This window comes from Ziziphus jujuba, chromosome 5, assembly GCF_031755915.1.
Source record: "Ziziphus jujuba cultivar Dongzao chromosome 5, ASM3175591v1".
Taxonomy (NCBI): Eukaryota; Viridiplantae; Streptophyta; class Magnoliopsida; order Rosales; family Rhamnaceae; genus Ziziphus; species Ziziphus jujuba.
Genome location: NC_083383.1, coordinates 25,927,923 through 25,943,530, shown reverse-complemented (window position 1 = coordinate 25,943,530; position 15,608 = coordinate 25,927,923). Strand labels below are relative to the sequence as shown.

The 15,608-nt window shown below is 32.4% G+C and overlaps 2 protein-coding genes across 2 annotated transcripts; one reads left to right on the top strand and one right to left on the bottom strand.

Moving 5' to 3' along the window:
- The first annotated feature begins 672 nt into the window (after nt 1-672).
- Nucleotides 673-2,634, top strand: LOC125423008 (protein WHAT'S THIS FACTOR 9, mitochondrial). Its single transcript, XM_048475972.2, has one exon. The coding sequence runs from the start codon at nt 722-724 to the stop codon at nt 2,453-2,455; it is 1,734 nt and encodes a 577-aa protein (XP_048331929.2). The 5' UTR covers nt 673-721; the 3' UTR covers nt 2,456-2,634.
- Nucleotides 2,635-8,909: 6,275 nt separating this feature from the next.
- On the bottom strand, nt 8,910-13,692 carry LOC125423009 (protein DETOXIFICATION 54). The gene is made up of 4 exons (XM_048475974.2): nt 13,363-13,692; nt 12,974-13,063; nt 11,877-12,830; nt 8,910-10,009 (listed from the first exon to the last, which is right to left on the bottom strand). The coding sequence occupies exons 2-4, from the start codon at nt 13,016-13,018 to the stop codon at nt 9,446-9,448; spliced, it is 1,563 nt and encodes a 520-aa protein (XP_048331931.2). The 5' UTR covers nt 13,019-13,063; nt 13,363-13,692; the 3' UTR covers nt 8,910-9,445.
- Between the last annotated feature and the right edge of the window lie 1,916 nt (nt 13,693-15,608).

Genomic DNA, 15,608 nt, shown 5'->3' with positions numbered 1-15,608 from the left:
AATGTTCAATTAATAACAAAATATAAATATTATATGACAATTTAAATGGTTTATGATAAGGAATTTACTTTTAAAATTTTATAAGGAAAAATAATATAATTAAATATACTAATTAAAATTTATCATATAAGCTTATGATAATTAACAATAATAACAAAAAGCAAGCCCTTGAAATTATTAAAATATTGAATGTTTGTAAAGACAAAGTTAAAAATTATCAATTAGCGCTTCTATTTTTTTTTTCCACACAATTTTTTACATTATGTTATTATTATTATTATTTTTTTTTTCATTTCTGTCAAGCACTAGATTTGAAAAATCAATACTTAGCACATTTTAGTTAATTAACTTAGAATAAATCTTACCGTGTGTAAAGTCATTTTTGTGTAAATGTTTACATATAAAGTCTTTTTAAAAAATTATCAATAACTATATTGTTGATAAAATTTAAATACAATAGAGTCCACTTTTTTTTTAAAAAAAAAAATAGAAATTAAAGTGAGGTCAAGACAGCGAATAAAGAAAATTATTGTAAATATTAAAATAATAATAATAATAATAATAAACCATAAAAATTGACAAAAATTGAAAAGGGAAAAAGGCCAAAATCTTGAGTTTAGTTGTCTATTTTCTGGCCCAAAAGCCCAAAAGGGCGACAAACGCAAAAACCTTTGTAAAACCCTTGCACAAATCGCAAAAATTCACAGGGCAGCCAAGTTCTATGTCACCCTTCCATTTCATCTTCCGTTCATCCCGACACTCTCAGCGCCAAATCCACAGCCATAGCTACTCCTATTCCGCCACCACCACCACCACCACAACAACAACCACCAAATGGGTCCGAGATCGCGGCCTCGACCACGCCGTCGAGAAGGAGAAGCACCTCAAACCCATCATCAACATCAAGAATCTCATCAAATCAGAGCCCTCCAAATCCCTCCCAATCTCCATCATCACCCAGAACAGACACTCCCTCAGCATCCCCACCCGCCCCATCGATTTCATCCGCAGATACCCTTCGGTTTTCGAGGAATTCCGGCCCGGCGGCATTGGGATCCATCCCCACGTCCGGCTCACCGCCGGTGTCCTCGACCTCGATTCTGAAGAGCAGCTGATGTATCAGAGCCAGACTTACAAGCAGCAGGTCGCCGATCGGCTTTTGAAGCTCTTGATGCTCTGCAGAGCGAACAAAATACCCTTGTCTCTCCTCGACACCTTGAAATGGGATCTGGGTCTTCCTCAAGATTACGAGCGGAGCATTGTGCCTGAGTTCCCGGACTATTTCAGGATAGTCGGGGTGAAGAATTCGGAGGATTCCCGGGTTTTGGAGGTAGTTTGTTGGAATGGTGAATTGGCTACTTCAGCTATTGAGAAGAAGACGATGAAAGCGGATTCGGGCTACGCAAAAGGAATGCCGATTGCGTTTCCGGTGCAGTTTTCCGGAGGTTTGGAGATCGACAAGAAGGTGAAGAAGTGGATTGATGAATGGCAGAAACTGCCGTACATTTCTCCATATGAGAATGCAGCTCATCTTTTGCCCAAGTCTGATGAATCCGACAAGTGGGCTGTTGCTGTTTTGCATGAGTTTCTGCATATTCTGATTCCCAAGAAGACGGAGAAGGACATTATTCTTGGCTTCGGAGAGTGTTTGGGGATCCGTTCGAGGTTCAAAAGAGCATTGCTTACTCATCCAGGTATATTCTATATTTCAAGCAAAATTGATACCCACACTGTGGTTTTAAAGGAAGGTTATAAGAGAGGTTCGCTTGTCGAAAGTCATCCATTGATGAGTATGAGAAATCAGTACATTCATCTTATGCATTCTGTGAAAGAAGATAGTAATAAAATTGTAAGTGTTCCTGGTGGAAGTGGTAGTGCTCAAAAGGTGAAGCAGCAGAGCGGCGGTTCTGAAGGAAAAAGTGAAGGAGAGGAAGACGATGAGGAGGAAGAGGAAGTATCTTTGTCTGATGCTGAAATGGAGGATGAAGATGAGAATGAGAAAGATTATCAGAAAAGTGTTGCGAGTGGTAGAGGAAGAAGAAGAAGGGAAAAAGATTTAAATGGGGAAGGGCATATTAGAAAGACTAGAGAAAAAGTTTCACCTAGAGTTTCTAGAAGAAGAGGAAATCAGGATAAGCATGATGTTGGTGCTAGTACGAGAGAAGTGTCTGGTGCTGAAACTGGGGATGAGGATGAGAATGAGAAAGGTTATCGAAAAGGTGTTGCGAGTAATAGAGGAAGAAGGGGGGAAAAACATTTAAATGGGGAGAGGCATATTAGAAAACCTGAAAGAGTAAGGTCAGATGGAAAATACTCCAGAAGGACTAGTGAAAGAGTTTCGCTTAGAACTTCTAGAAGAACAGAAAATAAGGATGATCATAATGTTGGTGCAAGTTGGAGAGAGAAATCGAATGGCTTTAAAAGCAGCAGTCAGAGGTCACTGGCAGGTGCATGACTTCTATTTAGTTGAAGATTCAACTGTTCTACTGCTGTAACATATGGATAGGTTTGCATCAAGACCTAATTTCCTCTTGTTATGAGTTCATTAATATTGAATTTTCCTGCTTTTAAGAATTTGTAGTGGAGATTATGAATTATCATTATAATATAACGTCAGATTCACATATTGAGATATTCAGACTGACAAGGTATGAAACTTAAATAGAATGGATGGGATGTCAATGACAATGAAAAGTGAGCAACTAGCAGAAAAATGGTAAATAATACAACATAGATATGATAGGATCAAAATGCAACAAAAGAAAGCGAAAAGGTGCTTTCAGAATTGTTCTATCTTTGATTGTTAGGAGATACATTGCCATGTTAAGTTAGTTTATGAAAGATACCATGGTGCTTGTGCTATAGTGTAGCATGTATAGCTACTTGTTGGAATGCTCATAAGTGTGGCGACTTGAGGACCATGTTATTAGTTTTTCATTATGCCTTTATTGACGTACCAAAATCACTTCCTTGAGTCTTCACAATAATGCAAGTAGTTCTGCTGTGTGGTTATATATCAAAACTGTTATTTGAAAGAAATGATTCTATTTATCATCAAAGTTATAAAATGATGAGTCTCTTTTATGAGAGTTTGTCTCCCTAAAATGTACAAGAGCCCAACTTATGGGTATTCAATCATATGATAGTAAACAAGTGTGGGGAAAATGGAGAACCAATAGGGTAAAACTAACTATGTAATTTTTTATAAGATGGCAGGTGAATTGACATGGTATCCTGAATCTTTATAGAGAAAACAGTTTGGTTGAAGAAAACATGGTCTAAGCCCTATATAAAAATGTTGATCTGGCAATTATGAGCATGTACCTACTTTGTTGGAATAAGCTGCTTTATTCTTCCTCTCTCGGAAATTGTACTCAGCTCTTTTCTAGATTGCCATGATCACATAACAACTTAACTGTCTAAGATTTTCCTAAATATAGTTGCACCGCCCAATACTTATATGCTTTTTAGTCTCTGGTGACCCGTCAAATCATCAAATGGAATGATTTTCCTTCTTTACAAGGAAAATACTTTGAAATGAAGTGTTTGGCATTGGTAGATATCCTCAAAGAAGAAATATGTGGCATGTTTTTCTGTCTCATGCTGTTTTCTAACAGAGTCACTACTGTATTTAGAGATAGGTTTAGCCAGGGCATTTATAACAATGGCCAAAAAAGCCTCACTTAACGGTGTCAAAGCAAATTCTTCTGGTTGCTTTGTCAGAACTTACCTCTCGTAGCGTCAGACCATCACCCTTCCCTAAGCAAATGAACTTAAAGTTTCGGCTCATGAGAACAATGACAATGGATGTCCAATTCTGGCCTGTTTACACGGATGAGGACTGATAGAAGATAGACTTTATCTTACATCAGACTGTAATTTCCTTGAAATATATCACCAGTGGTTCAGTATTGACTGTCACCGGTCTACATGGCAGTTTACATTGTATATTTATTTGGCAAATCAAATTTTAAACATAAAAATAAAAATTAAATGATTTTGCCTTTGTGGGTCGATCTGTATCCTTTTTCTATCTAGATCATCTTCTCCGATAATGTTGATGGGGATTGAAGTTAAAAGAGATTTACAATCTCTTCCTTTTCAAAATAGTCCTCTGCCTCCCCAAAAATAAATAAATAAATATTGTTTTTCACAGATTTATATTTGTTTTCTTGTTTGCGCTCTCTCTTTACTTGTTAAAAAAAAAAAAAGGTCTAGGAATTGACTAGTGTGTTGAAATTGTAGAATGGAAGCATTGATGGATTATTTACGAAAAAGGTTGTTCCCATATTTGTCTTTTTTTTTTTTTTTTTTTTTGGGGTAACTGTAGAATTGTAGGTCGATTTGATTTAAGCTTGTGGTAATTATACAAGTATTGATAAAATGAAATGATTAAAAATTAAGGGTTTTTTTAAAAAAAAAAAAATTAAATGAAAAGCTCTATTCTTTAAATCGCTCGCTTGCCCGGATTACCTAAAATCATAATAAAAATTTTGATTTATTTATTATTATTATTTTTTTTTTTTTTTTTAAGAGGAAAGGGATCTGCACAGGATGTCTCCTTGGATTTGTGCTGTTATTTCTGCTTTTTAGTTTTTTTCTATTATCATTCAAATCCTATACGGCGGAGAACCAATACTTTACCATAGTCCATCAAAGAACTGGGTTGTCTCGTTTGACTGTTTGAGTGGGTTTTAGCAATAGGAAAAATTACTTTTCCATTCATTCCACATATTTCTAGCCATTTTCAATCGAAATCACAATAATCAAACCCTATGAAATTTTATTTTTATTTTTTATTTTTTTAATTTCAGCAAACCCTTCGAATTTTTATTTTTTATTCTTTTAATTTCAGCAAACCCTTCGAATTTGAATTCGTAATGGTGTTCTGCAATGAGAGAGAAAGAGAAAGCGAGGCAGGAATGGAAAAAAATGAATTTTTTTTTTTAGGACAAAAAAAGGGAATTAATTAATTACTCATAATTATCATGTTTTTCACTTTCAAATAAATAAATAAAAACGAGTTATGTAAATATGAGACTGTATAGGTTGGTGACGGTAATTACTGATGACATTTCTCATTTTTCTTGTTTAGAAACTAAGTAAAACCTTTTGTGAGGTAAAACCTTTTTGTTAGGTTGTTTACAGAGAACTTGCAATCATATTGATTAAGATCTATTGATAATAAAAGCCATAACATTTGACATGAACTCTATTTATAAAATTATGAATGTTTAAAACCATAAGAGTAATTTTTGAAATTATTTATTTGTGTAAACTAATATAGGATTATAGGTTACCCATGCTACAAAAAATTTAAATACAAAATTGAGCCAAAAAATGAACTAGGTTTAGAGGTTTTATTTGATATATTGTCTTGCTGTGGCTTTCTTGCATTGTATATAACACAACATTTCCTTCAACAGTTTGATTTCATATTTTACATTGTCTATTGGAATGCCAAACAACTTATTAGCTTCTCTTTCTCTGTTGTCTCTTTTATAGTTTGAGGGATGATTAATTAACTTGCTATGCCAAAAAAGATATCTTATACAATGATATTTTTGCTTCTGAACTAATCCTGATTTAGAAGTAATCATCCATTTGCAACATGAAGATATATGGAATATAATAAATTATCATTATCGCTAATTATTCATTATAGTTTGAAAATTTGGCTTAATTCAATACACCCTTTCATTTTCATTTGTATGAAAACATAATCATTTTGAAAATAATTTAATGAATTAAATGTTGCTCCAAGTAATTTTTTTTTTCACGTTTTACTGGTTTCCATATTTAGAAGTATGTATCAAATAATTATATAGAAGAGCTTCCTTCCCATGGAACATTTTAGATTTTTTTGTAAATGAATGGAAGACTGTAGATTGGTTACAAATGGGCTCCGCAAAACTGTCTCATGTGACTTATATTGCCAGACTGGTCCTATACGTTATCATATTTCAATTTTGATGTTATATTTGATCCTTAATAATTTCTAACTTAATTCTTACAAGATTCTTTCCAAATAATAATAATAAATAATAATTCTTACAAGATTAAGTGCTCTCAAATGAACAATAATAGAGTAAACAAATTTCTTTATCAAATTTTAGTTACGGATTTATACGATAATTTTTTTATTAAATTCATTTATCCATATGTTTTAACCCATATTAATTTATCAGCAGTTAACTATTATAATATTTAGTATTGAAATGTTGTAACAAATCTGTTGTTCTTTGAGAACTTTCTTCAGCAATTGAGCCGACATCGCCCAAATCCCAAGTTCGCTATGCTCCCACTACCAGTGTGGAAATTATGAAATACCTTATACCCTATTGTAACCACAGTTTAACTCAATTTTACAATGAATAATATTTGTTAAAAGTACATATGTTACTGTTTGATTTGATTGGTCAAGATATTATTATAATATAAAAATAGATAAACAACCAAATAATAAATAAATATTATTAAATATAAACCAATCAAATTGTGTGTGCTATTGTGTGTGCTATTGATAAATATGTTAGTATATTAAATGATGTCTATAGTATTATTCTTTTATAATTCACTTTGAAACTTTGTGAATTAAATCTTAATATATTTATATTAAGTTTACATGATGTGACAACATAAACTAGCTAAATGGGTAAACCAAAAATAAAAAATAAAAAAATTGAGTTATAACTTGTTAACACGAGTTGAGGTTATAATGATATTTATATACATTTTGATATATAATAGGATGTCATGCTCCAATATTAATTTGGTGATCTTAATCATTTCATTTTTTAAAAATAAGGTAATGATCGTCGGCAAACAAGTAGGTGCGATGTACTTCTTGGCCCAAAAAAAAAAAAAAAAAGATGCAATGTGCAAGTACTTTCACCAAACATGATCCAATAGAAAACTCATTTGGTGCTGCAATTAACAAGTTGCCATTGGACTTGAGTGCTTTATGCATGTATATAATAAATACTTTGTATATAACTTTGATTTAGTCATTTGATAATGCGGAATCAAATTAACACTATGTAGATACATTAAGTTATGCTAGTTGGATTCTCATTAAAAAGAAAAAAATACTAGTTAGAATATATATTCCACCATTCCAAATTAGAAAGCACATACTCCATGGGAATCGTCCATTAGTAAAACCAATCTTTTCTATGACAAAGAATAGAGTTTAAATTTCCAATTTGTGAAACATGTGTATATATATATATATATATATTTTCTAATGTCAACACTGTTTTTTTCAAAAATCATTAAGAATCTTATTTATCAATTTTGAATTATTTTAAAATTTAAAATTTAAATATTTTAAATTGATCCAATGACTAAAAAGAAAAGTTTTGATGGTAAATGCATTAATCCTAATATAAAAATGATAACCAAGTTCACATCAGATCATCTGATAATTTCATCATTAGAACTTTATTTTATTAACCAAAATCATTTCAAAAGTTAAAATTTAAAAAATGTATTTATGATTTATTGAATTTTGCCAGAATTTACCTTTTTTAATAGGATTTTAATATGTTATTAAATTTATTTTAGGTTATTAATTGATCTTTAAATCATAATCTTTAAAACAATTCAAAAGTTAATAAAAAAAAATTTGATGTTAAAATTATTAAATCGATCTTATGTGAGCTTGATTAATATTTACCAAAACATGCATGTTAAGAAAATGACCATTACGGCTAAGAACATGTTGACCTAGGTCACTTACAATTCAATTGGTCGGTCATCTTCCCATTTGCTGCTGATATTAACTTAAATGGCTCTAGTTCATTATCCTTGACCTAAAATTTGACTCTATAGTCTTCTTTGTAAGGCTCCCATTAGTATTGAATACGACTTGGACTTCCAACTTGAAGTTCTCCAAATTCTCCAAAATCAAATTATAAGCTAAGATTAATCTTTTTAATAAATTTCCAACCTAATTTTCTATTTCGAGAGCATCAGCAATTCAAATATTTTGCTGACTATGTTAGCAACAAATAGCCCAACACAAAAGGCAATGGAACTTATCACACATAATGATGACTGCATTAGAAATTTGTCACATCTTACTGACTAAGCATCACTTTCTATCAAAATTTTTGTGACTATTTTCAAATTTTACACTACTCAAAATATCTAAACTGAAAAATGCAAAATAAATGTTGTGTAGCCAAAAGAAGTCCTTTTTATTAAAAGAATGCATCGAAAGTAAGTGAAATAGTTGTTAAGATATGGTATGGGACCCATAATTGTCTGTAGTTCACTTGACTAGGACACTTTACTTTGGGCCTATCAAGCCATCCTTGCCCCCACTTGGTCCCCATCATCGTTCGCATCAATTGACCCAGCTTGACATTTATCACCATTGTTATCTTCTGGCCCATTTTTGGATACTTTGCTTTACAAGCAATGTCAAACTCCATTAGAGGAAGGAGAAAAAGAAGACAGCAAATAATCTCTACATTTTAGTGGGAGAGCTTATTAATGGTGGAAATTTTTTTAAAAAAAAAAAAAAAACCAAGTACAGAGACAAAACCGAAAATTGAAGTTGAGAATGGTAACTGCAATTTGTGCAAATGTTTTGGAAATGTGGGGTAGAAATTGAAAGGTTCTACATTGTTCAGGGAATTAAAACAGAAGTAGTTTGTGAAACCTGTATCAGAAGTCCATCTTTAATGTATTGGTGTGTTGTAGCATTCAAGGGAAAGAGACCAATTTCTTCTTTTGGGATTTCTTCCAAAAAATTTTATAATCGTTGATGGCATTGTCTAATCAATCATAGAATATCACGTTCCATGTCTCATTTTCTATCTCACCAATATTCATAACTACATGCGTTGAAAAGATAAAAGAAATAATACATAAAAAGGAATAGAATGTGAGACAGAATATCTGAATTCAATGTACTGAAGTAATTGTTTGCAAGTAAATGATATTCATATACTTGTTCATAATAGTAACCAACATAACTAGTTGCTTTCTGTAAAGCATTGTGGTATAAATCTAACTATTGCATATATATATATATATATACACACTCCAAAGCTACACCAAACTTTTTTCATTTTTTGGAGTTTTCCGAGACCTTTTTAAATATATGAAATCACAAAACAACAAAGCCACTTTTCTAACAGAACCAAAATGTAGGGCATTCTTCTTAAAAATATGTTACATTTTGCATAGGGACCAACACTATCCCTTGCCTCCAAAAAAAGTGAAACACATTTTTTTATCATGCCCATAAAAATAAACACCAACCCATCACTCTAAAACACAAAATTCTAAGCATTATGAGTCAGCCTCTTCCATCAAAAGCAACACCACCAACAGAATAAACAAAACAAAACAATAAAGCCCCCAATTGAAACAAGAGGTTCACTTCCTTCTCACAACTTTCTATTCTGTCCAAAAAAGTCCCATACTGTTCCTACTAAATATCATTTCCGTTGGTCAAAAGGCTTTTGCTTTCTTCATCTTCATCTTTCACATCCTCCCTCTCTCCATTGCATACGGAAGCCATTTCTACACCAGTGAGCTTCCTAGCTTTCATTGCCTCAGCTTCCCAATCCGTACGGACAAGCACAACATAGAGAATAGACACAGCACAAGCAACCTGAGCAGACAATAGACCAAACCACAACCCACCAAAACCAACCTTGAGCCAAAATGCTAGCCCAACCGCTACTGGGGTGCCCACGAAGTAAAATGACCCTAAGTTTATACGGGCACCCACAGCAGGCCGAGCTGTGCCACGTAGGATCCCGCAGCCAGTGGTTTGTGGACAATTGCCAAGCTCACATAGCCCCATGATTGGCATAACTGACGCAACCAATGTCTTCACCATATCATCTTTTGTGAACAAACCTGCCCATCTTTCTCTAAGGATCACCGTCCATGTCACATTGATGAAGCCAATCAAGAAAGCACATCCTAAAGCAACCATGGCTGCTAGCTTGGCTCTATATGGCTTGCCAGCTCCCAGCTCATTTCCAACCTGCACATATAATGGTAACGTCATATCATTCATATAATTTCCGAACAATCAATAGTAATTTATAACATCAAAATAAAGCATATAGATCTTATATACTAATTGTTGAGAGTTCGATTATGAAAGAATTGTTGAGAGTTCGATTATGAAAGGAATTTATATTGTCAAAATAAAGCACATGCGTCTTATATACTAATTGCTAAGAGTTCGAATATGAAAGATATGTTACAACACCACGCACGTGTACCAATCTCATATAACGCTTTTTTCCCAAAATACACCCACCATACGTTAATGCAAGTAATGAAGAATGAATAAACTCTTTTGCAGATATTAGAAAATTGGGGACCCATGAAATTGAGAGTATGTGGAAATGCCCTTCTGGGTTCACATCGTTCTCTGTTGGCACACAGCTGCATATATGCCACACACTCATTGAAGAAAAATTAGGTTAAAAAATGAGTGCTTTGTTTGTCCTACACTGATTTTTTGTCGTTTCACATTATAATATATCTGACCTATCTGGGTCCTTCTAAGTGAAAACATTTATCCAAATTTATATTGTCCAACCCACCAAAATTTCCTTTTAGTTCTTTTTGCATTTGCAAGAAAGAAAAATTTAAAAAAAAAAAAAAAATTGGGTATGCAAATCTGGAATATCTTTATTTGATGATTTTTGTAAAGAAAACTCTCCTCCAGCTAGCTAGCAAAAAATTGGATTCTCCACCACACAAAATGTGTGATTGTTTAGAAACCAAATCAAGCATGCTAAATCATTCTTGTTATAAAATTTTATAAGAAAAAGTTTGCAACTTTTTTATTTATTTCTTTATTTTGAGTGAGAATCTGCACTATTCTCTTTTCTGTATATGAGATGTCCAATGCTAATGCTACCACTATCAAAAGATTCATTGATGCTTTCATAAGATATATCACTATTATTGCACTTTGTGATCAAAATGCTTTTGAAAGGAAACTTTCATGACAAATATGTTGTGAAAGTGGCAATTCAACCCTAAGCACACCGAAACCTAGAAATAGACAATATATACCCTATATACATAAAATATTTGGATTTGTAACTTCTAAATGTAACATTTTGAGTCTTTGACCATGAAAAAAGAAAAGAAGAGAATTTTTATGATTCTTTAACATTTTTTTAATCCAAAATCATGAAAAAGTGTACTACTGTTTTAAATCTACGTTTCCCTGCTTTTTTCACAAGAACTTTGCTTTTGAGACAGCTAATTGCAAAGTAAGGGCTCAACAAATTAGCCTAAATTATCCATCTTTTACCAAGAGACAGAAAACACGAAAAAGAAGCATTATGAACAATAAAAAATGATTCTTTGCTTGAAAAGCAATATATTTGAAAGATGGGTTATAACTGTCTCAGCAGAGTATCCTTAAATTTTCCATCTTTTACAAAGAATATATATACATATATATATGAAAAGCGACTATTCAGAAACAAAAACAATGGTTCAATAGGGACATGAGATATGAAGAAACAACAAAAATTTGAAACAAGGGCTCTGACTAGATTATCAAATTAGCCTAACAACTTCCCTCGTCCCCCAAAGAAAAAGCAAATGATTCTCTAGTGAGAAGAAAGAAACATGGAAAACCAAAGAAAACCACATATTTAAAATTTTCTCAATCTATATTATCCTCCCAATCTTTCACAATTACTTGATATGACCCTGAGGATTTTTTTTTTTTTTAAACTTTTTATAATCATTTTGGCAACAAAAAGCACAAAAGAAAACAAAAACAAAAAAGTAGGAAGAGAGTTAAAATAATAATAATAATAATAATAATAAAAAGGCTTTAAAAGGAAAAGGCCAAAAAACGTAAGGAACATACATACCCTGGTAGAGACACAGGCGGAGAGAGCCAAAGGGACAGTATACATCATGCTAGTGGTCTGTATAAGAATCCCAGTGGCGGCCACAGACAGCGTAGGATTCGGCAAGTACCCAGCCAACACCGTCACTATCTCATACCACCACCATTCCAAACATATCGCCAAACAGCTTGGGACAGCCAATCTCATTAGTGGGCCCAACCCACCACACACATCTCCAATCCCACCCCTCCATTTCACCATCATCGCCATCATGGAACATTTCCATAACGATGATTGTGATGATGATGGTGATGATGATGATGATCCTCCCCCTCCTCCACCTGATCCCCACCACCACCATACGTACCCTGCCATCAACCCCACCATGTTCAAATTCGTGAGCACCGAAGCCATTGCAACCCCACGAACCCCCAAACCCATTACCACCACCAGGCCCAGATTCAGCGGCACGTGGAATAACACCGCCACTAGCGTGCAGTACATCATCGGTTTGGTCACCTTCTGTGACCTAAGAAAAACCTTCAGGGGCTGCAATAATGTGTTTGTGAAAAGGTCTGGGAGGGAATAGATACAGTAAGTCGCGGCCATTGATGTGATTGCTCTGTCTTGACCCATGAAGACCATGATGTTCTCGAGGTTCAGCCAGAGTAGACTGATGGGTATGATTGCTATGAAGAGTATGAGGATCATACGCTGGAGGGAGAGGAAGAGTAGGTCCCAGTTTTTGCTACCGTAGGCTTGGCTACATACGGGTTCGAGACCTGAAGCTAAACCCATTAGAACAGAGTAGCCTGTAATGTTGGTGAAGCCGAGGGAAAGTGCTCCTCCGGCGAGCTCTAGGCTTCCTAGTCGGCCGAGGAATAGGACTGACACTACAGCTCGGACGAACACCAGGACGTTCATTGCTGTTATGGGTAAAGCCATGCTCCATAGCTCTCTCAGCTCTTCTACTACCTGGAAAACGAAAAGATACAGAGAAAAACAGAGGAAGAAAAAACAGAGTTTCATGGAAAATGGATAGAAAGTCAACAAAATGAAAGAAAAAGGCAAGGAGAGTAATTATTATTATTGTTGTTATTTTTAGTTTTCTTTAGTACCTGGGAAGTGTAGGATGATTTATGATCTTGTTCTTTTTCAGCCATGGGAAGTTTTCTGATCGAACAAAATGGTTTTTTTTGCAAAGAAATCTGTAGAGAAGAAAAATTAAAAAAAAGGAAGAAACTTTCAATCAAACAGTGAAAAGAAATGAAAACAAAGAGAAAATAGGAATCCAAAAAATGCTGTTTTTTTTTTTTTTTTTTTTTAAATAACCTACAAACTCAACCCTTTTTTTTTTTTTTTTTTGGGTTCTGCAGAGAAAGTGGGAAAGAGTAAAGAAAATGCAGAGCAGGGCAAGCAATAAATGAAGAGTAGGCAGTGAAAGAGATTTTGAGTAAATTGTAGAGTGAGGGAATAAGGAAAATGAAGTACAAAGTATAAGGATTACTTTGTACAATAATACTCTGCGTTCTTGCTAGTTTCTTGCAGCGTATATATAATATATCTATCTCTGTATATATAAATGGAAAAAGTAAAGACTGTTAGGAAGCGAAGCTGCTGCAGAATGACTGGCTAATGGCGGCTACTGGAAAGAAAAAAACAGAGAGAAAGTGACAGGCGCAGAGGAAGAGTGACAGAGGTAAAGACAGCGAAAATATTTAAGCTTTTTTCAACCTTTTTGTTTTCAGAAAAAAAAAAAAAAAAATTTCTTCTAACAGAAGGTGAAGCTAGAAAGTAGAGAGAGAGAGAGAATATTGGGGTCGGTTCATTTGCCTTTTGCTGCTGCTGCCCAGTTTTATTAGGATCTCTTCTTCTTTTACTTAATGGAAATTTATTTTGTTTAACTACAATTAAATCCTAAAATTACTTTATTTATTTATTTATTTTTTGAGTTGGATTCATCATCATTTTCTAGGAAAACAGTCACTTTGCTTTCAAATCAAACATTAAATCCTCACTCATCTTTTGTTTGGTAAATTTTGGATATAAAAAATAGATGCATTTGTTTTCAATACTTTATAATAAAAAAATAACAAAACAAAGAATTAACACATCTTCCAAAAGATTAAACATTTAAAAGATAAATCATCATCATATTTATATCACTTTAATAATCTTTAACTTTAATTACCATTTCTCTCCAAAATTTAAATCATTAAAAGTTGGATCACATTCCATTTATATCATTTTAATATTAAAAAAATATTTAACTTCCCCCAAAAAAAAAAAAAAACATTAACTATTATTTTTATACGTAAAGTTTATCCATGATTTATACATAAAATTTACATGTACTAAGTTTATTCTTTGAAGGATTATTTTTTTGGTGTTAGAAATTCATCATGTATTTTATAACTGTAAAAGACAAAGCTTTTCTTTAACGCCATTCGTGACTATTCAAAATCATCTTCGATGGTCTCAATGTTCGTGTTGATTTTTCTTTCATGTGTTTTCGAAGATGAACATTAAAGAGTTCATCGATAAAGACAAAGTTACAACCATCGTAAAAGCCTATTTTTGTTTGGTGATACTACAGGTTTAGTTTTTAGCGTTTAATATGCAAAATTAGTTTAAGCAAACAGCAAAAAAAAAGAAAGAAACCCATTTAAATATATATATATATATATATATATTTGGTAATAAAGAAACCCATATATCCCCTTGCATAGGTGCATAACTTAACTAATTGAGACCTAAAAGTTATAAAATTTCATGCAATATGTTTATAGTAGTTTAACATGCGGCTACATATATGGTTTAATCATTCTTACTTATACAATACTAAAACTACTTTGAATTGTAAAATTTTGAAGCCTATAAAATTGTTCCTTTTTGTTAAATAGTGGAAAAAAAAAAAAACTTAGAGTTTTTGGTATCCGGAATGGATATATAAATAGAATAGCTATTTTAGAATATTATTTTTTTATATTTGTTATATTTTTAAATAAAAAATGGTTATTTAAAATAAAATAAAATAATCTCTTATTAAAAGAATAACTACTCTTTTAAAAAATTTAGTATTTTTATTCTCGTATTCTTATCTAGATTACCTTTATATATATATATATATTTACGATATTTATAATATATTTAAATTTAGATAGTTTATAACGTTTACAAAATATATAAATAAATATAAGTGTTGAATTTTTATTGATTTGAACCAAATTTGGTATTTTTAAATACTAAACTTTGAATCTAACTCTTTATCATTATCAAATGTATAAATAGAAATCGATATTCCATTTTTTTTATTTTCATGAATAGCTATTCTATTATTTGGATCATTAATATAATTTGGAAGAATTCCCAACATCCCATTTTTATGAAAATAATAACTCTATAAACCAAATGTCTCATTATTTTCCATACCTAACATTTTTTAAATGAATCTAATATTGGTGATCTTATCTTAATGATTTAATGTGTAATGTACTTATGAATAAACCTTGTTAAATCCCCTTTTGAATTTGTATTTGAGTATTTATTTGAGAATGTCTCTGTTCACGTATGATAATAAATAATAAAATTTTAAATTGCACTGTATAAACAACTTTGCGACTTTAGTAGGTAATTACTTTGTTGGAGTATAATTTTATGATGAATCTAGTTTGGAACATGATCAAAATGCATGATTTTGGAAAATATTAAAATCATTCGACAACATTTTCCCACTTATCCAACCCTTTTTTT